At 48.6% G+C, this 24,441-nt stretch overlaps 1 protein-coding gene across 11 annotated transcripts in view; it reads left to right on the top strand.

The window, feature by feature from the left end:
* The window catches only part of CELF2 (CUGBP Elav-like family member 2), an 810,060-nt gene that overhangs the window by 691,528 nt on the left and 94,091 nt on the right, over window positions 1-24,441 (top strand). For all 11 annotated transcript variants that reach the window (XM_044227890.1, XM_044227896.1, XM_044227898.1 and 8 more), the window contains one exon: window positions 15,226-15,308. In XM_044227890.1, coding sequence (XP_044083825.1) covers window positions 15,226-15,308 — 83 coding nt within the window. The remainder of the gene's footprint in view (window positions 1-15,225; window positions 15,309-24,441) is intronic.

Raw genomic sequence — 24,441 nt, 5'->3', positions numbered from 1 at the left:
CATTACCTCCTCTCAGTCTAGCTAATTTTACCGCGTGTTTCGGTCAAAAAAAAAAAAAGAAGGAGAAGAAGGTATTCTGACCATGAAACCAATTGAAATGCATTGCGCCCGCCATCTCCCTCATTTCACTACAGATACCCACGCCCTTCTGGCTTCTGAAACACGCTCGGCCCTCCTGGCCTGTTTGAATCGGAGCCCCTTGGGCAGATGTGCTGAAGGTGTGGAGGAGGGTCCTGACGTGTTACTGTTTCAACTGTGTTTTTGTATTTTTTCACCACTAGGTATTGCAGTAACCTGGATAGGCTTGCGTCCTATGATAGACCCCAAAATGGGTCAGGGCCTCAGACCCAGCAGAAGTCCCTTTCTTGCTCATGTCGCTAGTCCTTTCTGGGTGTTCCTGATGGTGGGCAGCTGTCCGCCACCTGCTGGTCCAGGGACCCAGCCAGCTGTGTCTACTGGCTCTGCCTTCACCCGGGGTCTTCTCCTTCCCCTCTGATCCATCCAGAAGAAAGGGAAGAAAAAGATGGAAAAGTTAGGTCCCATCTACTAAAAGCCCTGGCCCAGGGCACCTGGTGGGCTCAGTCGGGGAAACATCTGCCTTCAGCTCACGTCGTGATCCCAGGGTCCTGAGATCGAGTCCTGCGTCGGGCTCCCTGCTCGGTGGGAAGTCTGCTTCTCCCTCTGCCCCTCCCCTCCGAGTACTCGTGTGCGCTCCTTCTCCGCTCTCTTTCTTGCTATCAAATAAATAAATTCTTCTAAAAATTTTTTTAAATAAATAAAAGCAAATATCCCTCGCCCTTACCCTCCCTTAGACTGCCATGAGCCACATGGCAGGAGGCTCGCTAACGCGTTCCCCCGTGGGCTCCGCGCTGGTCCTGGCCGGTGGGAGGAGAGAGAACGGGTGCAATGGCAGCCGGGGGCATCTGCCACGGGGGGGCTTCTCCTGCAGAGCTCCCCAGGCTTCTTAGAGAATGAGCCTCACTGGGGACATTTGTACAGATTCCCAGCCCTTAGCCCAGGACGTCCCCACCCAGTAGGACCCCGGGGTGGTTGCAGGAATCCAATTGATGACGCACACTCCCGGTGATGATTATCTTTAGGAACATTGAGAAACACTGTTATCGATGCAATTAGGTTGTAGAGAGCTAGAAAGACTGTAGAAAGGTGCATTTTTGCACTTTGAGGCTGGGGATCGTAGGCTATAAGGTAGAATGGCAGACCAGATGAATGAGATCTAACTCCTGGAGCCCTTGTTTGACCGTCTTTAGCCTTCGAATTTGGCTGTAGGCCTTGTTGTATAGACAAGGTTCTGCTCTGACTCCCGTGGGTCAACACTGTGAGAGAGCTGTCCATACAGTTACTACGGTTTCTGTTAGGCCCAGAGTTGTTTTATGGTTTCTGTCAGATGCTTGGAATATACCAGCTTATGACAGCTTTTCACGCAGGAGCCGGTGTGTAAGATGGACTGAGAATGAAATCTTAGGAGTTTACTTTGCCTCCTGTCATAACGTTGAATCTTTTAGAAACCCACCACCAGGGGAATTAAAAGCATAACTGTATTAGACGGAGAGTGGTTGAATTATTTATCAGTGACCTCAGTCCAAACATGAAGGATGGAAAGCTCTCCACCCAGCCTCCTGCACCTTCTAGAAAAATGACACGAGATGTGAGGAATTCGGTTTGTTGCTCCTCACGGCACACTGGGGTCCTGGACCGCTTTCTCGGCCTCCTGGCTCTCACGAGGACCACATGCCCCTCGATGGATCCGCGTGTGCTCGGGGCAGTCACACCGACGTTAACATTAGCCCGAGACAGTCACACTTTGGAAGGTGACCCTTCCTCCCGCCGGTGTAGCAAGTGCTCCAGGACAAACCGGCAAAGATGCCTGTGACCTCCACTGGCGGGGATGGCCTGAGCGACCTCCTTGAGTCTGAATAAAATCTCCAACTGCCTGGGAGAGCCTACGTGGTGGGGCAGGATCACCTCTAAGTGCAAAGAAGTGTCATCATCATTTGTTGACTGCACAGTTAGGAAGCAGCAGTGTGTGGCAGAGGCTTGACCGTGGAACGGGCCTGTGGTGCCCCGAGCCCTGGAGCTCACTGCAGAGGGTCTCGCAGAAGACCTGCCTCCCCTCCAGGTCCTAATCCTCGTGGGCGCAGGATCCAAACAAGCAGCGGCTCTTTAAGTCCAAAAGAGCTGCTTGGGAATCCGTCTTCATCCAGTCCTCTCAGGGCGGAAGGCGAGGCTGCGGGAGGCTCCTTTCCTCTTCGCTCTAAAGGTGTCACAGAAGAGTAAGCGTCACTGGCAGTGATTGAGAGAAATGGAAGTTTTTAGATCCAATCCCGCTTCCATGTGTGCGCGGCCGGGGGAAGGCTGGCTGATCGATGGCACGTTCTTGTCGAGGGAAACCAAATGGCCGCTAATCAGTGTGTGGCGTGTAGAGTTTTCTGTAATCTCGAAATCAAGGAGATATTTCACTTCTCCCTCTGAGGTTTTCTAGGCGGAGATTCTGTAGGTGAGGAAGATAAATCTTCTCTGCACCTGCTAAAGAATGAGCACTTACGTCTACAGCTGAGTTTTAAATACATCAAGTGCACGGACCGTATATTATATTTTTCTTGTATCCATAATCTGTTAGACTTACTTAGTTTCCTGAAAAATGGAAGGCTGTGCTCAGCAGACGTGAGGGTTGAGATTTAGAACAAGGAGGCGCAGTGGTCTTCGGCGCACGGTCCGTGTCGTTGGATTCAGGGCCCAGGTTGCAAAGTGGGGAGAAGGAGAGTGATGGAGAGAGCGTGTGGAGCTTCGCCTGTAGTAGCCCGGGTTTCTGTCTGTCGTCCCAGGATGGCCACTGACATCACCCCCTTCCACTTGCCCAAGTGTCCCCACTGGCATGAATTCTTGAATCACCCTAGATATAGAAGAAGGCTTCCTGGTGCCCATGAAATGATGGCGTACAGTAGAAGAAAGAAAAGCAGCGCATCTTCCTTTCGTGGGCTCTGGGGGCCAGATTCTGAGCTTGGTGCTCTGTGTACATGATCTTACTAAATGGATGAAAGAAAATCGGTCTCACCCAACCAGTAGACAACACCCATGTCAGCTCAGAAACTGGTCAGGTCAACCGGAGTCCCTTCTTGGGAAGTGAACAGAGTGTTGTGTGGAAGGTATTTACCTCCGGTCACCCCAATCAGGGAGGCTCGTGGAACATGAAGTCTGGAAGGAAGCCGTGTTGCTATGGGGCCAGCAGATGGGAAAATGGCCCCAGGACAGTCCGCTGAGAAGTGGAGCCACAGCATCGTGCTTCACCTTGTGCACTGGACCAAGGAGCCTTTCGACGTGCCCCCCCCCCGGCCCGCAGAGACCTTCAGGGGTCTGTCGGCGGGCATGACGCTAAGGCAGTGCCCCCACTGTGATAAGACAGCAGTTTATCAGGCGGCCAGTGGTTTTCTTCTTGTGTCTTTTCATGGGGATGGAACTCTCGAGATGAAATCCAGCCCCTGGGAAACCCTGTGTTCACAGGGTGCCTGAATTCCCTTTAGACACATGTGCCCCAGTTCTCCCCCTGACCTTGTCCTCCCCTGATCCGAGACCTTTAGAGTGGCCTCTCCTTGTGTGCAGCCCCATGGCCCTGTTTTCCCTCCTCTGTTGCTGCCAACAGAAAGGGAAGTGACAAGCCTGTGGCTAAACTCTTTATAATAATGAAACCCGGATGTGCCCACGAGATGGCGACGGGTTTTATTTCAAATCACAGACTGTTTCAGGGAATTTTTGCCTCCTGGGGGAGCACCATCGAGCATACAGTTGGCTAAAATTTTGTTGGCCCCTGAATAGGGAAGTCATTGGAAAGAATCCCATTAACGTTGATTGACACCTCTGAGGCCACATAATGCGTGTTTAGAGAACTCGGAGGCCATGCAAATGGGTGAACTTGGCTGGTTCCAAGTAATTACTTCAGAAAGCAAGACAACAAAATCAATTCCAAACCCTATTAAAGGGTGAGTGGTCATCACTTACGGGAGAGGCTCCCTCGTCTCCCTCCATGGAGGGACCAGCGGGGAGCCGTGCGACACTGTGGCAGGCGTGTCCACGCGGCCTTTCTGTGCCTCAGTTTCCCGTGTTACAACATTGGGGCGATGCTATCGTGGCCCTCACCTGTCTCTTTGGGCGCAGGGCTTACGGAGGAACATAACCAATTCAAGGTGGACAAGAACCTGGCACATTTATGAAGCTGTTTGATGTCTATGTCAAGAGCTGTGTCCTCCATTTTCATCAATTATGTTGTTTAAGAGCATAACCCTGAGGTGTAATTGCTGTTCCTAACCCCGTTTTACAAATAAAGAAACAGAGGGGGAAAGAGGTTAAGAAATTTGTCAAACGCCCTGTCAGTCCGAAATGCTGATAAGGGCTGACTGTTTCCCTCACTGACAAGCTTATGAATGAATCAGGACCGAGATAGCCAGTGTCGCTTTGAAAACTGTCATAGTCTCTGCCATGAGAACTCCAGGCCCAAGGATGCTTGCCTTTTATCCCTGGAACATCAATTTATAGTTGGCTGCAGACGCGCATTTCTCCTATGAGTTCCGCTGTCCCAGGCAATTTGTAAAAATATCTCCCTCCATGATCTCCATGCACATGAAAGATGACTCAGTTACCATGAGAGTGGGTGAGACAGCACAGCCAGAAATATCAGCTCTTCAGAATCCCCCATCGCAGGAAAAAGACCAGAATCGGTACAGATCTTGACCTTAGCTGGCACCCAGTTTCGTGGCTCTCCATTCCTGGGTGGCCAGAGAGACCAGAGTTAGGAAGGCATTACAACTTTCCACACTCCGATTCCAGAAAAACAAAACAAAACAAAACTTGCTTCTACCTCAGACTGAACCACCTGTTAGAATAGGGCAGCCCGAGCCTAGAACAGGCCCTTAAGACACGCGGATACAGCGGTACCAGGGATCAGTGCAGAAGGAATCGGGCTCAGCTTGATTTTCCTCACGCTAATGATACGGGCCCGCACTCGCAATGTCCATGAATATAAGCCGCCCCGCCCTTGAAGCAGGATCAAGAAGTTGAAACAAGACCAGCCTGGCTAGAAAGCATCATACAGCCCAGTGTGCTGAGCTGAGAATCTTAGGAAAACAGATATGATTTTAATGTACCTCTCATTGCTGCTAGGCTCCTAATTATAATGCCATCCTGTCCTCAGGAGAACGCATCCTACGAAATAAACTTATATTAGAAACTTCCTTTAATGAGGTCCCTCAGTACTTGGGAACCTAAATCCTTTTTAATTGGATTCAAGGTAGAACTACCTTCTACCACATTTAACCCTGGGATGCCTTCCTTCATCTCTGTGAAACTCTCTTGGTTAACCCAGTCTGGAGCCCCGTTCAAGTGGCCAACCCTTGGAGAAGGAGGCATTCCTGCTGTCCCCTTGGGTACCCACGACCGTCTCATCACCAACACTCTGAGGAGACTGACCTGGCCAACGTGCAGGTCTTAGGGACACTACTCCTGCTTCCTTCAGTTGGCTTGTCAGGTTCACCCTAAAGTAATTTTTTTCCTTACCTTCAAAGAAAAAATAAGGTCCTCCTTTCAACTATAGAATTCGTCTTTTAGAAAGGAAAACCAAATCCACAGCTTGCCTGTTACCTTGCCTTCCAAAAATCTAATGACTTTCCCAACAAAGGAGGCTGCTTGCTTGCTTCATCCTGCCCCCCAGGGCTCCCTGACAAACACAGGCACCAAGGCCCCTCACCTTCCCATGCTTGGAGTGGAGTTGGAGTGTTCGAGAAACGGCTAAATGCTGTGATTGTCCTATCTGGGGAAAAGGTGACATTAAAATTCTTCAGATACTTCTACAGCTATTAGACATCTGAAGTGGTTCATCATAAGTGGGTTGTTTCAGAGGCGCAGGGACGGGGAGAGAGCAGATTCCAGCAACTTTGCCCTTGACGTCTTTTCTGTCTATGCTGCCGTTCTTGTTGGGATTTACATAATAATGGTGAGGCAGTGTTCATGGCACACAAAGCTATGCACATCCGTCCACAGTTGCTTTCCCAAAAGGCCTGAAAATGCAGTAGATTTAATCTAGGTCAAAAAAAAAAAGAAGAAGAAGAAGAAGAATTAGAAAAAAACTCAATCTTCTTGGCAGGAGATTTAGAAAGCATGCCTGTGTTCGTTCACAGGGCCATGGGAGTATCAGGAGATGATTCCTCCAGGAGAAGTCCCCAGGGCAGCAGGAGGAAGGCAGTAGCCTAGATCTGGTGGCCAGTTAACAGAACGTGGTCATAGCGGATCAGGTGCGGAGTCTGAGGAAAGTGGACAGAGTTGCACGGAGTGGGTGAGGTCCTTCTCTCGTTGGTTGGAAAGTCAACTGAGGTTTGCTGTGGAACAGTAACCGCGCTGAGGACGGGAGTCTGGATTCTTGGAGGAACATCAGTTCCCTGCCCCACGCACCCAGAAATGAGAAGCACAACTCCTGTCTTCTCATCGAGATTCCTAGGGGGTTCCCCAGGAATCCAAACGGTGATGTCCACATCACCCCAACACTGAAGGCAGAATGGGAGCAATGTTTCTCTGCTCCCTAGGTAGTGGCCAGATGTTAATACTTTTTACATCAGGGTGCCAATTATATCAAACTCTATAAAACTCAGCTAATTGGATACGGTTTCATTAAAAGTTGGTTTCTCCAGGAAGTGGCGTTTGTGTTGGGTAGCTGTTATTGTAGCTGGGGAAGTCCCAGTCTCAGATAGAAAAAAAGGTTGTCCCAGGAGACTGTCCAGAGTTTAAAACAAGGGATTTCTAGGTGGCAAGAAGACATTTTTGGTGCCATGAAAGGAGGTGGCAGCCATTCTGGGCATCTTTTGGAGAAAGGCAGAACCCCTCAGGTGGTCCATGGCGTGTTGTCCTTTGACAGACATTGTCGTTGAAGGCGCTGTCAATCAGGAATTACCCGGATGGTTATACCTTTGCTCTTAGCTGCTTGTATGTTGGTGGGTAGTCTGCTGACTTCCTCCATGGGTGATGGAAAGTTAGGTTACTAGCATTAAGCAAATGGAAAATCCCGTAATTCCAATGAAGACGTACAGAAGCCAAGAGAAGGCCATGCCCTCTTAACTTCCTCTAATTTTTTTCTCCTCAGTTTTGAGTTTAAAGCAAAAAAAGGAGTGGGACGAAGAACAAAACCCTTCATCTTTTTGGAGGTCTTTCCCATAGACGACCAATGTCTGCTTGTTTTATTCCTTTCCTTCACCATGGCCATCCCGGTGTGGCATCCAGGTTCAGAGTTGCTGCAGTAAGGAAGTCATGCTCAGCCCAGGACTGGGTGTTAAATGTGGCGTGTGAAATCAGAGCATGAATGGGGACATCCCATCTTGTGACCCTCTAGAGCGAGCCAGGTTGTGAGGACAGAGTAAAAGGGATAAACACCCAGGAGGACCATGGAGGCCGTGAGTTAACAACATTGCATTTGCTGGGGGTCTCCCCTGGCAGGGCCAGCTCTTGGAGGGCAGGCTTTGGGCTGAGGAAGGAGAGCCATCTGTGCCCCTCCAAGGGACCAGTTTGCCTCCCAAAGGGCCCCCATGGGTTTGAGAATGGCACCTCGTCATTGTGTCTTTCCTTGAGATGCTAAGGGTCACCTTCCAGACCACTGGAAACTACTTCCCATTTTTGTTTTTGTTTTGTTTTGTTTTAAGGTCATTGCTGAGTTTTCCTAAAAATTTAATGCAGGGGGTTTTTGATGGGGTTTTTTGAACCTTTCACTGCTTTTCAGAAACCGAAAGTCGGGGGTCTCAGCAAGGGGGAGGCCAGTGATTGATAGTCGAAACCTTTAGTGTGCGGAAGATTCACTTGAGCACAAAATGTACCACTTAGATCAACAACCTTTGGACTCTGAAAAAAGTATTAAATTCTCTATACAGTGGCTAAGGTTGAAGGAGAAAATAGATTACAAGGGGAATCAAGTATGGGCAGTATGTCCTCTTTTGACTTAAACTGGTTTGTGTGCTGCTGACTTGACAAGAAGCCAAGATCCCAATGGCAGTTCAACTTGCGTAAAGCAGGCACCTGCTTTGCTTGCAAATGTGCATACAAAAGAGAGCCTCATTCACAGAAAGAAAAAAACATAGTGGGTTCTCTCATTTAGCCTTTCAGGGCCTTCGTCCCTTGATCCGTTGGCCCCTCGGAATTCAAAGGCAGCCTTTAAAGGAATTCTCAATTCACAACATGATGGCTTTGTCGATGTCCTGAATTCAAATGTATCTTGAGCTAAATATGTCTGCCAGGGCTCTCACTTTGTTTTTAAAGGAAATAAGTACAGTGTTCAGTCATTAGCTGATCATTTTGTGGCTGTCTTCAGGTGTTTATGGGCTGAGATCTAGAAAGGCATGTAAATTTCCCATGTCTGATATGTTGAATGGCCTTAAAGTTGTGGACAGTCCCATGGATGGAGTTCACATGGGGAGAAGGGTGTTCAGGCAGAACCCCGCACGCTCCCAATGTGAAATACTTTTATCGGCTTAGCCAGAGTGGTGGGAAATTTTTTTTTTTTTTTTTGCCTTCTCTCTTCCATGCTGACACTCTTCTTCGGTATTAATAACTTAATATGGAAAATTGTGTATTTCAGAAAATGTTCCACGATTTTCCATATTAAGATACTACAAAAGAGTAGCATCAAAAAAAGGAATCAACAGTTAGGACTAGAACATTCCAGAAAGGCCCTTTCTCCTATTTATGAGAGTACCTTCGAAGAAGCGTTTGCCTCAGCCTAGGCTGGTAGGTCCTTGAGAATCATGAGGCGTTTTGGTAGGACAGCCCTGGGGAGGGCTGGTTCCCTGCACCACTGCGAGTGTAGACTGTTGGCATGGGATCTGAAACTTCCATCCCGCAGCTCACAAGTGACTATTCCAATAACTGAAAACCGCGAAGTCACTGACCTCCTGTCTTTAAGCCTGCGTTCTCTAGTACAAACTGTCTTGTCGTCTATATTGTAGAGTAAGACTCAAAGTCGTCTCTTTAAAATGGCGCCTCCACAGCAGGAATCCTTCGTTCCATTCCTCCCCAGTGCAACAAGGTTTGGCAACCTCAGGGACATTTCCTTAATGAGTATGGCGTCGGTTTTCCTCAGGGCAGAGCTAGTTTTAAAACCTGGTTTGGGGTATCATTCTCTAAGGCTGTGTCTACACTGCCCTCCGACTGAAGAACAGAGGCCGTGCTGTTTGACTCAGGGCAAGGCGTGATACAAACTGGTGATCTCTACGTAAGCAATGCGTTTATTTTTCTCTGTGAGTATTATTACCGAGAGTTTCCAAGTAAAGATTTTCAAGAGAAACAGCTGTGGTTTGAAAAGATGTGTGATAATCCAGATGGTTTCTTTGAGGATAAATCTACTTGATCATTTAAAATTAAAGTCTTTCAGTAAAGTTGAGTGTCTTTATGATTTTAAATACACTACTGGTGTGCGTGTGTGTGTGTGTGTGTGTGTGTGTAGATATCATTGGCCTGTCTTGCTTGGGGCTTTATCTTTGGGAACAGTAAAAACCTAAAAGTGCCTCAAATTATTCTGCAATTAAGCCAGCAAAGTACCTGAGGGGACTCTTCGTGACAGGCAGAAAACTCTCTGTGAAGAGATAAAGTCAGACACCGAGTACCCTGTTTGGAGTAGGCAGCATTTAGCCTTTGTGGGAACTGCCACTCTCCGCTTCTGAGACAAAATGGTCCACCTCAATGCTGATTGCACACGGTTCCCACACGCGGAACATACGCAATCAAATTGCTAAACTTGTCCCCATGTGGGGATCTGGGTGACCAAAGGCTCCCAGTACCCCCCTCCCCGACTCAGTCTTTCGGGGCCCAGCGTGCACTTGCTGCTTGCGAACCCCCCAGAGGCTTGCGCCGGTCCGCCTTCATAGACGGCTCCCTGCCCGCCGAGATCTCCCCAGGCCTTGTCTCCCGTCCGGGTCGCGCTCTCTGACGCCGCCCTCCTGGGAGCTCCGTTAGGTGTTCCCAGCGCAGCCGCAACGGGAATTCGCAGGGAGACGTGAGTGACACTGGGTGGGACTCGGTTCTGGAAGCCCCTCCCACTTTTACCCCCAAACCTGTGGCAGCCACGAATTTAAGAACCCCTGGTGGGGAGTCCTGGGGCGGTGTCGATAAACAGACCCATGAGAGGTAGATTGGGAGGGAGACGGGGAGGCTCTGAAGTCCAGAGCCCTGATGGACACAATGAATTGTCGAGTGTTGAAAAGTGAGGTGCCGTCAAGGAACGCATGGGCGGGACATCACGTTTGTCCTTGCAGAGTTTGGGCCGCAGGCAGAGACTCCTGAAGGGGCAGATAGAGGTGGCAGGTCTCGTCGGGCACCGCGGTTGTGAGGCCGTGTGACGAGGTGGAGGCCAGCACATGGGGCGACTGAGCCACCTCGAGCAGGATCTGGGGGGCTCGCCGCACCCCTGAGCAGCCGGACGGCTCCCGTCCCCGCGAGCCCCCAGCAGCCCCGGCCGCGACACTTTAGTCTGCACCATAGAGCAGAACCTTCTTCGACGTTCCAGGGGCAGCTGAGTGGGGGGGGACTCCAGAACGATGCCGACGCCAGAGGGCTTGAACCCCTTGGTGCCCGCTGCAGCCGCGGGCCTTGCCCTGGCACGAGCCCCTGAGCACGTCGGTGCTTAACCACCCGCCTCGCAAGGGTGTTTGAAAAAGGACCCGCTGAGAGAAGGAGGTCTGTCCCCTGCCTCGGATGGCGGAGCCATCTGGTGTCGCCGCTGACCTGAAAAGGGTTCCAGTGAATTTCAGAGCTGACTTACAGCTGGCGCGGGGAAATCTAAGGGACAGGTGGTTCCCTGAACAGCTGTGCGTCCAGATAGGGGAGGCAGGGAAGAAAATCCCACCTTGGCTGAACCGCCGTGGTTTTCTGGGATCTGCTGTAGCTCCTTGACCCTTGGCCATGATAATGACCACATCAAAGCAAATAATACTTCTCCCTTCCTTTCGTTGAAATAATCTCAGCACGTTAATGAATCTAAGATTCTAAGTGAGCGTATCAATGATGGATGATGAGAAAGACTGGTTATTCACTGGAAGGGTTCTCTCAGAAATAGGAGTCTTATTCTGGTGGTGTGCAGACTCCTGCGTCTTTGGGGGGAAAGCCACAGATTGCTCCATCGAAGGTGGTCACCTGAATTGGTAGTTCTGTGTTTATCCTGCAAATGGAAGATATCTTGAATCCAACGCTGTTTTTAAGTGAATTAGTTCGTGCACTGAAATGAAGCACAAGTTCTTTGTAGCCCAAGACAAGTAAAGAATAATTTTGACTTTTTTTAAAAAAACTTGCTCTAAACAAAACCTTTGGACTGTATACCCTTGTTGTTTTGAGGAGGACTGTAGGCAGCCCTGGTTTTTTTTTTTTTTTTTCGCTGATCGAGAGGTAATGAAACCAAAGCGGCGAAGGTACAGAGGAAGTAAGCTCTTTCTGCCCAAGCCACTCAGGAACCAAACGTACGAAACTGAAAGTAGAGTCCGGGGTGATCGTCCCAACCCTGTTGTCTGCCCCAAACCGCACGTTTGTGCAAGTTGTTTGGTGCATGCGGGTACCCAGCTGAGGCTACAAGCAGAGGCAGAGATTCAGCCCAGATCCCGCTCACCAAGCCTGGGGCCGGGGAGGAGCTGTGCCCACCTTTCCCAAAGCTGCTCAGTGTATTTCCCAAGCACAGCACCGAGGGGGGCTGAGCTGCTGGTGGGGGGTCGGGAAGCAGATCGCGGGTGCACCCACGACATTCTGTGCATTACAGCTGCAGCCAGAGCTGTTCTTGGCCATCATTTCCAAAGACCTTGGTTCAAATGGGTGTGGAGTAAAGGAAACGAGAGCTATGCACAGGCTGAGGAGGGTCTGTCGCGGGAACCCAGATTTCACTGTATCAGCTGTACAAGCAGAGAGGACCCTGGACGAAACTGGAAGGCGTCTGAGATTTGGGGTGTCTTCCCATCTGTCCTTTTGGAATGAGACTCCTCTCCATATTCCTTCCCTCTCTGCGTCCCCTTCTCCTCCTGCTCACTTGCCTTTCCCCAAACACACGCGTGTGCGCGCGCACACACACACACACACCCCACACCGCCTTCTATTCACTAAGAACTTTGTTTAAGAGGAAAGTGCTTTAGCCAAATGTACACAAAGTTGTAAACCACTAAGAACAACTAGATGATTCCATCCCCACGAGGAGCATTTTAATACTTAAATCGGAAACGAACTGCACCGTCCTCGTGTGTTTCGGTTGTCGGTTGTTGAAGGCAGGAGCGCTTCCTGTATTCCCGAGACCTTCACGTCTGGGCCTGAGCTCGTCCAGTTGGACCCACGCATGGGATTCACTCAGGAGCCTCATCTTTGCTCCTTGGTGTTTTTATCTTTTCACTGATTCAGTTCTCCGTTTGCAGCGCCCCTGCCCTTCCTTCCACTACCCCGTGCGCCGGTCTGGACTTCCTTCTCAGCTCCGAGCTTGGCCACGCTGCCCTTTCTTCTTCTTCTTCATCTTCTGACTTGCTTTCTCTCCGGGCAGGCACATGCCACTCCACCCCTTGGTCTTCTTTCTTCTAAGCGCCCCGCTCCCCAGATCCGTCGGCTCAAGGGTAGCGACTCTGCCTCCGTCGAGATCTCTGGGCATCGCGGGTGAAGTTGCGAGCTCCCCATTGCTCCCTTCTCCAGCAGCCAACACTAAGCCCAGGAGAGGGAGAGAAAAAGTTACTGAGATTCCGTGAGGAGCTTTCAGAAGGCAGGGGTTATGTCTCTCTCTGCTTTTCTTGCTATGCTAAGCCCAGCGAGGTGTAGTTGGTATTTTTGTCTTCTTCTTAGAGTGATTACAGTGGGTTGTTGGAAGCGGGGACTTGACTTCCCTGTTAAAACTTCTTCTTAGATCTGAAGCAATTCCTGTAGCGAGTCTTGGGCTCACATCATGCCACTGAAGTCAGAGTCATTCGTTAAATTGAACATTTCAGTAAAAATCAATCAATCAACCAACCAATCTACATCAGGTCAAATGAACTCTGATCACAGAAATCAAAATAGCTGAAGTGAAAAACTCATCTGAAATTTGGCCAGTCTGGGGCACCTGGGTGGCTCAGCCAGTTAAGCATCTGACTTGATTCCGGCTGAGGTCACGATCTCAGTCCTGAGATTGAGCCCCACGTCAGGGTCCACATTGAGCTTGGAGCCTGTTTAAGATTCTCTCTCTCTCTCTCTCTCCCTCTCCATCTGACCTACCCCCAACTCAGTCTCTCTCTCTATCTCTCTCTCTCTCTCTCAAAAATAAATAAATAGTAAATAAAAATGGTCAGTCCGTCTGTGATTCTTTCAAGAAACTTAACAACTTTTCAATTTCTTCCATCACATCTGTGAACTCCCACATTTTAGGAGTTTCTGATCCTTGGATGCCTGTAGTTTGAGCGCCAAGAAGCAGTGATCATCTTCTGCTTTGTCCAGAAGGTGAAGGTTTTGTATATTTTGTACAGTTTAATCGAGGAAGACTAAAGCAAAATCAAATATACAGGTTTCCAAATTTCTTTTCTAAATGAGGAGGAAGTATCATAGATGTGTTTAGAAATGCTGAATGAATGGACTTGAACTTTATTTTCTCTTATGTTTTAAAGATTTTGTTTATTTGTTTGCTTGTTCATGTAGAAAGAGAGAGAGAGCAAGTGAGTGAGTGAGCACATGTGCAAGACAGGGGAGGAGCCAAGGGTGAGGGAGAGAATCTGTCTCCAGCAGACTGGGAGCTGGCTGCAGAGCCTGACGCAGGGCTCAGTCCCACGACCCCGAGATCATGACCTGAGTCGAAATCAAGAGTCAGACATTCAACTGACTGAGTCACGCAGGCTTCCGTCTCTACTCTTTTGAATGAGTTTTTGTTTTGAGAAACGACAGTGCCAACCTTCGATGGCTGGCAAGGCCAACTTCCTGTTGTCAACTCTGCCTTTTTTTTTTTTTTAAACTCTTCTTAGTCTTGTTTACTTTATTCCCCTAAGTAGAACCAAGGCTGATGGCAGAGTGCTGTGCATTTCTTTCATGGTCCTTGGTGAATGTACTCTGTCTGGTGTGAGTGAGTGCCTCTCCAAGCCCTCCCCAGCTCCCTGACCCCATGCTTTACAGTGCTCAAGTACAACTCAGGGTCAAATATTTCCAGTCTTCATGAGCACATCTCCTCACTTTCCTGCCTCAGCACAACTTACAAAGACAACTCAACTCCGAGGCATCATCTTTTATCTTTAAATTTTTAAAGATTTTGTCCACCCCTCTTTCCCAAGCCTGACTATGCTAAAACCTACCTACTGATGAACAGATCATTAACCGGCATCGCTATCTGATTGAAACCGCTGTGCTAACCAGCATCTTTGGCTGCAAACTGAAGGGAGGGGTCAGCCATCCTTCAGAATGCAGAAGTAATGGTGTAAGGGTTCAGCACCATTTTCTTGGGTGGAGGAAGGTGGAGGAGGGGCTTTGCTGGTCTCTCCTGGGGGGTGTTCAGCCCAGACTCCCAGATTCCCATCAGCTCTTAGATATAAGGAGTCAAAAAGTTGCCAGTTGGTATGCTGTAGCCCTACATAATAAGACGTGGGACAGTGTGTGCAAACACGTGTCTGGGTGTGTGCCCACCTATACCGTAAAAAAATTCCCAAACTGGTTAAAACAGCCCTACATTTTGGCCAACAAATACTGAGTATCTCATATATGGAACTTTGCATTATATACTATTGGTGGAGATAAAAAAAGAAAGAAGGAAGCAGCATCCCAGCTTTTCAGAACCTGAAACGGTGTTCTACACCATTGAGTTTAGACAGTATTTTCAAAATGTGATGTTCTGGAATATTCTTTAAGGAAATGAGAGTGACTACAAGTTTCTGCCATTGTCACTGTGATTAAGCCCTTCTCTGTATGCAGTCACTACACCAGCCCCATTAACATGTCACCCACCACTTACCCACCCCCCTATCCCTGAAGAGCTGCGTTCCAGGTGGTTGGGCCACAGAGTCATGAATTGATCTCCACACGGGTAAAGCTCGTAAATATGGTTTGGGTGAACAGCACTGGTAAAAGCCTGAGATGTTATTACTCTTCTCATGCCACTTTGTTATTTTTAAATTGCGTGTCCTTTTAAGTTGATTATTTGTTCGCCATAGTCTCCGTTATATCTAAGCAAAGCATTCACAGAAATTTCTAAAACCTTTTCATTTCTCTCTGTAGGTTGTTGTTTCGTAACATTTTATACAAGAAAAGCTGCACTTGAGGCCCAGAATGCACTGCACAATATTAAAACTTTACCTGGGGTGAGTCGGTTTACTTTTGTACCAAAATCACTTTATTGCTTGAAAATGGTCCTTTCAACTGAAGGTTCTAGTTATGGGCTCTTAGTGGCAAAAATGACTTTGGTCTTTTGAGGAGTGTGAGCTGACCCCTCTGTTCCCCCCTGCAGCAGCCAGGCCAGCTGGCCGGCCCAGAAAGGACTGGCATTAATGCTGATGGAAAGAGCTCTCAAATAGTACGTCCCCCGGTCAGAAAATCAGAGTGACCCCACTGGGTTGCAGCGGCTGCCAAAGAGTATTGGGTGGGCTAAGATTTTAAAAGGGAAAAGAAAAAAAAAAATCCAACACACAGGAGAAAAGCAGATGGAAAAGGAAAAGCTTTTACTCACCAGGAGCCCCTTTTGAAATTTAGTCTCAGATTTTCTTTTGAAAGGACAAAATGTACCCTGTACAGCCATAATATTAAACCTCCTAATGGTTTCTCAACAGTCATTGGTGGTTAACAAAGTCAATGTTTTAATGCCTAATTTGTGGCTTCATGTTGATAGAGAACAGAAAATACAAAGCTTACAATTTTTTTTTTCCATTTCCTTCCTGGTAATATTTGATGATTAGTACAATTCACTAGAAGCGAACTGATGTTGTATGTAACTCCTGCATCCAAATACATGATTTCTGGGGTTTTGTGGCATTTTTATATATTGCATGCTGGTGTAATGTGTCCTGTGCTGTTTGTATATTTTCCCCAATGACCCGAATATCGGTGATGAATTCATTTACTATCCTAACGGTGTGTATTGGTTCTAATGAAGAACTTGTGGTGAGCCACGCGATAATAATTTCATTGCAACCTGGTTTGATCAGAGGATAAGAAAGATAACGTAGTGTCCCTCGTGTTTTCAGGGCGTGATTCTGGCTACCATTTTGCCGTCTCTGTAGACACACGGACACAGGCTAACATACGCACACAGGCATTTGATGACCCTTCACCCCAGAGAAGAGAACATCTGTTTAAATCACCTTAGGTCCATTGAAAATTTCATAGCATTTTGTAGGGGCAAGCTACTCAAGAAAACATTTTCAAAACATTAGCTTCTTAGCCACCCCAAAATAATAAATTACGAACCGTGGTCTTCAACCCCACCCTGTGGCTTTTCCCTTTTCCTTAGAGGAAATCAAAGAGCAGAAGAGTCAGGAAAGCAAGATGGCAGAGTAGACTTCGCCCTCCCTGTGCTATTTCTCCCTAAAACTTTCAAGGTGGTTTTAGTAAAAGTCAGCTTTTAGGATATCTAAGTGCTTTTGCTCAGTGACTTTTTTTTTTTTAAGTATTATTTCAGCTTTGTTTTCCTTATAAATGGAATTTTTTTCAGTGTAAACTCTAGAAGGTCGTAGGGTTAGGTCACATTACCAAAGGAAGAAACCAAGGTAAATACTTATAGGCTCAGTCAATAATAAAAAAGTTTTTTGGTTTTGGGGGATTTTTTTGTTTGTTTGTTTGTTTTATTTCTCAGTCTCCTAAGGACACCGAAAGACCACTTTGTATCCCTTCTTTTAAAAAGAAATACTTTATAGTAATCAGCACACAAAATCCCCTCTAGGTATGTTCGAAACAATTCCCGAGGTGATGAATTTATTTAGCATTTAGGGTATATATCACATTCTAATTTAAGTTAATGCATAGCTGGGGGTATTTGAATTCATCCACTTCACTAAAACTTGCACAACTCCTCAGGACGCCATCCTTATTGGCGAAGACACTCTCAAGAAGCCCCGAGTTCATATGATGAGTGGGCTGTGTTGAAAAACCTACAAGGAGGGTAGCAGGTCTGCTTCTGTTTAGGACATCTTACCCTGACCCTTTCCTAGCAAACAAGGAACATCTTCAGTATTAAAAAAATATATATATATATTTATATATTTATATATATATGGTCTGTTTTTCTCTTCTTAAAAATTCTGCATGCAGAAATCTGGAGCGATGATTTTGGAGACCTGTTAGTAAGTGCAAGAGTTCTGGAGTTGGAAAAGATGGCTTGGGGGTTGTTTTTTGGTTTTCTTTTTCTCCGGTTCGGCTTCCTATGCCCCATGACCTACGGCGGGTTAGAGGGAAACTGTGAGGAGTCTGGTCTGATTTGTAGGCTCCTGTCCTTCACGGCACACGCCACGGGTACATCCACCACTTCAAATGAGGTAAATGGGCCCAGGGCTCCCAATGTTGCATTTAGGGATAGTTCTGTCTCAAAAAAACAGCACCCCGAACAGCTAGAGGCAAAACATGAAAGTTGGTTTCCTATCAGCTGTGAGCTTTTGGTGGACAGAAAGCAATGGGACCAGACATAAAAGATTAATGCATATTTGGGGGGAAAAAATATTACAGGGTGGCTTGCTGTTTGATTACAAGCCTTGGAATTAGTCAACATTTCCATAATTCTAAACCAATATACACCTGTTTTCCCACTGTGATGTGAAGGCACAACTTAATTTAACAGAACCCCTGCTGTGCTAAATCTCTCATTAACTACCAAGTGAGTTCGGTAATTTAAAGTTGCAGCACTAGTATTTTAACTGGTTGCCTTCGTATTATGAAATTAATAAGAAATTAATGATGCACTTTGCCATATGCCTTCAATTTCTTTCTGAATAAAAATAAAAGGGATAAAGAAAAATGCATCAGCAGCTGACACTTTAAAGCTTTTCTGGTTGTAATCATTTTTCCCTGCGGATAAAATCCATTAAAAAGGCACTTGCTGCTTTTTTTTTTCTCCCCCTAAAGTGTCCAAAACTTTCAATTTAAAACAAGATCAAATAGTGCTGGGTTTTCCCCCCTCCCTTGTTTAATTTTCTTTTGCAGCTGATGTTTTATATCATAGGGAACTTTCATCGTGCACCCAAACTTGATTGACGGTTAGGGACCTATCTTTCAGTCTTGAGAAAAAGCAAAGAACTCAGTTAGTATGGCAGAGGGGAAAATGCGGATGGTACCATCTTACTCTGTCGAATGAATTTTTCTTTGGAGGCACCCCTCCTTTGTGCCTCATGTGGGTCTTAGAGACCCTTTCCGTCGTGGACAGGGGGTAAGGCAAAAGATCAGGGCAGAGTCATTAAGGACACGTTGTTCACCCCGTATAACTGAGGAAGACACGGGGTCTTTCGTCCTGTGAAACGCTCACCATTAATCCTAGAAATACACTGTTGGCGCTAAGGGGAGCCGATGCAACAGCTCAACCCAGAGAGCAGCAAAGAAGGAGCATCTGGGGTCCTTCCCTGGGCTGACCATGCTCTCCTCTGGAAAAGGAGGCTCGAGGCCTGGCAGCAGATCCCATCTCGGGCACAATGACATCTCGGTAGGTGAACAAAACACTAACGATTCTCGAGCGCCTGCTGGGCACCAGGCACTAGGCTAGAGAAGGTCACGCGTGCGCGCAGGCCTGTCCTGGAGCTGTGGAGTGAGACTCCCGTCACCTCAAAGGAGATGTCCGGGAGGTCAGGCAGGGTCACGTGAGCAGCCGTTGGCTTGGCTGCAAAACTGTTAGCCGGACCTTTTCCGAAGCCCAGCCGTTTGTGTTCCTGGACAGATTTCGGTTGCCTCTGCCTTGACAGTGTAGCAAATCAGGCTCAGAGGTGGCTTCTGTTCAGGAAGGCACAGCCTACCTGGTAGGGGGAGTAGGAGAAATGTCATCGCGCTCCATTGTATTTCCCAGAGACAAATCTGTGTGAAGGCAGCTTGCAGGATTCATTTCCATTCTCACTGACCTGATTTAGCTTAATTTAAAAATAAAATAAAGACCTTAACTGAGGCAGGGGAAGACCACCACGATCCTGTCCGTAATCAGTCGACCAGGGCCACAGAGCCCCCGTACCAGGGTCGGCACTGCTCCTTCTGTCATTGTGTTTTCAAGGTCTCCGCGCAGGCTGTCTCTAGCAATAAGGCTTTTCTGATGGAAAATCTACAGCAGCATCGTTAGAGCATTCACTGTATAAATTAATTTAATTAAGGATGTAATAACAGAGAGGAATACAGTTTGGGGAAAGCTCTTAAATTTTTACAGCAAGGAGGCATCAGAATCTAAATGTCTTGTAAAATATTAATTGCAAATTCCTTCCAGACATTTTCTCGGCCCGTGCCTTACCCCTTCTCTTCTCTTTAGAATCACGACCAGTTTTATTAAATGCGGTTTCTGTGAAGGGGCTCTTCCCCGAGAGAACATTTGTTTAGAGCGCTCCATTTTCGTGCTGGCTGGCTGAAAGGTGTTTTTGAAGAGCACAGGGGACGGGAGCGAGGACTGCACGTAGACTGGAGATATAAAAACAAATGAGCCTCATCCAGTAGGAGGAAGCAGTAAATAAAACTGCCTCCTGGGACCAGCGTGTTCACCCACATGAAGTGAGGCGGCCCCTTCCTGGCTTGCCCTGGAAGACATCATTTCCTGACGCGGGTAGGCACGCTCCTTCCTCCCCGGGGGCCCTCCTCGCAACTCTCCGTAGAATTGTACCCCTGGGTCCTTTAAGAGCGGAATGCTGGGGTTTCGTATGCTTCCACCAGAACAGCTTGGCTCTCCCTGGGACCGAATTCAGTTTGCCCATTGTAATGCATTTTGAGGTACTCCTTTTCCGTGAGCCCCCCCCTTCTAATTATTAATATGTGTCTAGTGCCCTTGTTCTCAGAGCCACGATGATTATTTTATCGTTACCATCATCGTTATTATTTCTGTCATAAAATCCCTCAAACCCCATCTCATCCTATCTTGGCTGTGCCCTGCCCCTTCCTCTCATGCCCCGCCCCAAAACCACCTTATTTAATCCAGGCCTAAAAAGAGGCCGGGCTCGATAAAGTTTCTTCTCAAATGCCATTTATTTAAAAACAGGAAGAAACAGCCAAAATAATCTGCCCAAGCAGATTTCCGGCCTCAAAATCCTGTTTCGTGTAGAACCCAAAGAACATCCATGCACTGCCTCAACGCGTCGCCTCCGAGTTTGTATTGTTGGCCCAGAGCTGCTCTGAGGACCAGAGAATACAGCAGCGGCCACGCCGCCTGGAGCGGAATCACCCCAAAACGAAGCAAGCCCCGCGCGCCTGTATGTGCTTCATGTTGAGCAAATAGCTCTGGGACGTTTCGTGCCCAAATGAGTCCGTTTCCTACAGCATTTCCAGAGACGTCAAGTCTTGTTCCCCCAAAATGGCAGTTTTGCCCACACGTGTTCCGAGTGCCCCAGAACAGACGATGAACGTGAATTTGCTGATGCGCATGTGCACGTGCAATGGTGTAATTTACATCCTGTACCCGGAGCGCCGCGCCCGGCTCCGTGGACCTAAGCGGGTACGTGTCACACGTCCACACGCGGGTATTGGTGCGGCCGAATAAATGAAACCGGGAAGAGAGACCTTAAAATCCCCCTTTTTGTTCGGCCCGCCAGCACGGTCGCCATTACCTCGTAGTCCCCTTTCTTGCAGGAGGTGCGGGGAGCCGTGTCCTTCTTCCATTTGTTGGTCTCATTGGTTGGTTTCTGCTTTGAGTCAGGATCCAGGCAGACGCTCCATCCCCACGTGACAGTGCTTGAAAGCTGCCATTTACGGGCGATAATCCCCGCCTTCCACCTTCTTAACAGAAGAGGAGGCGTCGAATGAGATAATGGATGTAAAGCTTTCTGAGCCCCTGGAGAAATGTGCTTCCAGGGCCTTGTTTCTCCTTGACAGGCTCTGTGGGTGTGAGCTCCTCTGGGTAGCAAGCCAGCGCACCAGCGCGTGGGCCACGCAGTGTGTGAGCCGGGACCCGGGCTCGGGGTACGTTCTGGGGGTCTGCGTCTGCGGGATGGGGCCTGGGCCGAAGTAGTTGACCTCGTAGCGCTTGCCCAAAGCGGCTGTTTTCCCCGCGGCCTGCGTTGTTTTTAGTGTAACACTAAGTTCTGCAGAAATGAAAGCGAAACAGAAAGCGAGGACTATTTTTTTTTTTTTTAAGATGACCTAGTGAGGGACCGTGGTGGAGGGTGTCACGGTGCAGGTAGGGAGCAGCGCCGCACCTGCCCACCTGCGCCACGCCCGTGAGGAGAGGGGCTCAACGTGCAGAAAGAAACAGCCCCAGATGGGACTCGGGCCGACGCGGGCACAGTGCTGGCCGGCTCTTGGTTTCGGCCTGGAACCGATCATGAGACGATGGAACAGTCTCGGGGCCCAGCTGGCTCCCAGGCTACAGGCCCATCCCAAGGGGTCTGGGAAAGCACGTTTTAATGACTTACCCGCAAGCTGTTGGAACGCATCTCTTCCACCCACCGTAAAATCCTCTCCTGCCCCGGAAGCGGAGGGTCTGCTTTAGGCTGGTGGGCATTCGGTTCAATAGCTTTGACTGGCACGTGGTGATACGTGGCTTTGATTAGCTAAAATGAAAAACCGGTTACTTTTAAAATAGGACCCACTCAACACAAGGAAGTCTGTGGGAGAAAATGAATGACAGGTCGTTGGTGGTGAAAAGTCAGAGATGGCTGAGCAGAGCAGCACAGCGGGCACGGGGCTCGAACAGGCGGCAGCTGCACCACCTTTTGATGGTGGAACTTCGGGGAAGGCCTTGCTTGTCTGGTTTTGCAAACAACGGAGTCTCAACTCCATACCTAGTTACCGAGACCGTTGGGAGGGCTTCGGAGAGCATCCGTGCAAACGACCGAGCTCAGGGGTCCGGCCAGGGGTGCAGAATTGCCCCGTGTCGTGGAGCAGGACTGCGATCCCACGGGTAATGTGTGAGGGCACGGTAGGATGATGCGGTGGCAGAAGAAGTAGTAAGAGTCAGATACCCAACGTACTCGTTTCTCTTCGCTCTCCCGAGACAAACTTGGGGATATTAAGCTCGCTCATCAGATCCCTGTTCCATTAGAGACTGAGACGATTTCGGGAGAAGATTGTGGGGAAAATCCCTGCATTTGGTTAAAGGTGTGGATGGACTTGCAGAGGAAGGAGTTAAGACAAATGAAAGGCGAAAGGTTTTTTTCAAATTTTTTAAAAGATTTTATTTTTAAGTTCTATACCCAACGCGGGGCTCAAACTTACAACCTCAGGGGAAAAAAAAAAATTTTTTTTTAATAAAATTGAAAAATAGTTCAAGTTATGCCCTTAGAGTATTCTGCAGTCCTCATGGGAACTCATCCCCTGAAAATGTTACTGTCGTGCTGGATGGACCATGAACCTGTCACGTGTGGGGCGGGCACAGCTCGGGAGACTGGGTCCAGTGCCAGGAGGCTGGCCGGTTCTCAGCCTCGAGCTCCAGGCCATGAAACAGTATGTGACGTGTGGAGACGGCTCTCCCAGGGGCCCCAAGCTTCCCTCCCCACCCCCTGAAACTTGGAGCATAGTGGAGCTGGGGGAAGGGGGGCCAGGTTCAAAGGGAGTCTTAGAACCCCTCTTAGAACCCCCAGTGGGCCAGATCCAGTGCGGCTGGGTGCAGGGCCAGCATGCCGGCCCCTGGGGGGCAGGGAGGGGAAGACACTTCGTGTACCCTTTGCTCATTTGAGCCACAGACTGTCACCGTGCGCAGGTGCTCAGGAAGTCTCATTAGCATTATGACATAAGCTATTAAAGTTGTTTTGATAATAACGCAGTATCTCAGGACCATATCATTACTGCTGTCCCTGCCCACGAGCCACCAAGATGAAAGCACGCACGACAAACAGTTGCCTGCAGGAGATTGCAGAGAAGGGATACGGTGACAAATGTTCTCTTTCATACTCTGTATCATTCCTGACTGTCATTAGTTCCCACCAGCACTCAGAACACGCACGTGTGCTGCAGTCCCCTCTCCCACCAGCTCCGAGGAGCTCTGAAAAGTGCTTCCTCCCTTCCCCTGGGAGGTTGCCCTCGTTGCTTCTTAGAGCCCTTTCTAGTCATGCAGCACTTCCTCCCTCCCGTGCCTTGTCTACAGTAGTATCCTGCTTAAGGAGGAATGTCTGGCTGTACCTCTGTCTGTCTATCTGCCTGTTCATCTGAGCAGGGAGCCAGGTGGATGGACATGAGTTGGTTTGCTTCAGGGCTGGGTTAGTGACTTCAGAGGACAGCTGACCCTTGAACCACACTGGTTAGAGTAGCGTGGGTCCTCTTACAGGTGGGAAATTTTTATATAAATGCAGTACTGTAAACTGGATTTTCTCTTTGGATTTTCTTAGTGGCACTTTTTTTTTTTTTCACCAGCTTACCCTGACTAAAAGAATACAATGCGTAATAGATATACATAATTAATGGGCTGTTCATGTGACCAGTAAGGCTTCTGGTCAACAGCAGGCTTATCAGTTGTTAAGTTTTTCGAGAGCCCAAAGTTATACATAGATTTTTGACCACACTGGGAGATGGCGCCCCTAGCCCTCCCACTGTTCAGGGGCCACCTGTGCCTCCTAGAGTTGCATCTGGACCATTCAGATCCTCTGGACATCTGCTTCCCAGGCCCCTCTGGTTTTCAACCAACAGAGAGCTTACCACTCATAATTTTCCCACCACAGGCAAGGAGGGGGAGGTGATGAAGGGTGACAAGTCTGTCTGATTTCTTGCTTACAGCCTTGGGTTGGCAAGTAAGGGTGCGTAACCTGATGAGGCTGTAGGATTATTGGTGGATTTCTGTGATCTGTTTGATTCCTGTCCCCAGTTAACGCGGGTAAGTGAGTCACCTGTGTTTGTAGATGGCTTTACGGTGTAGTCATCCCTTCTAAAAATATTTCAGGTGATGTATTGATAGCGTTCACCTTGTTGTACTGAGGACACTGAGGCACTGGGAGATTAAATTAACTTCCCTGACCTCCCCTAGCAGAGCAGTGACAGCACCGGAATCGGATGCCCCCGTAGCTGAAATTCCCCAGTAGCGCGGGCTCCTGCGAGTGGGCCCAGCATGGTTCACCGCATCCTGGGGGTGGGGAGCGGGACTCAGGAGGCCGGCCCAGCACAGCAGCGGGGACCCCTGCAAAACTGACCGTGTGTTGGCTGGCCAAGTATTGGGCTCCGTGCGGAGGCTCCATGATTCTGTTGCTCACAATGGGCCCAGCATCTCCACAACACAGGGCAGGTAGCCTCTGGCCCCCGTGGGCTGGTGAGGAAGGGAAACTCGAGCATGACTTGTCTGGGGTTAGACAGCTGGTGACCGTGAGTCCCTGACCTTAGAGGCCCCTTAGAGGTCGGGGCACGGAGACT

Source organism: Neovison vison, chromosome 12 (assembly GCF_020171115.1).
Source record: "Neovison vison isolate M4711 chromosome 12, ASM_NN_V1, whole genome shotgun sequence".
NCBI classification, from domain to species: domain Eukaryota; kingdom Metazoa; phylum Chordata; class Mammalia; order Carnivora; family Mustelidae; genus Neogale; species Neogale vison.
Note: the sequence above shows the minus strand (reverse complement) of the source record. Positions and strands in the feature narration are given on the sequence as shown.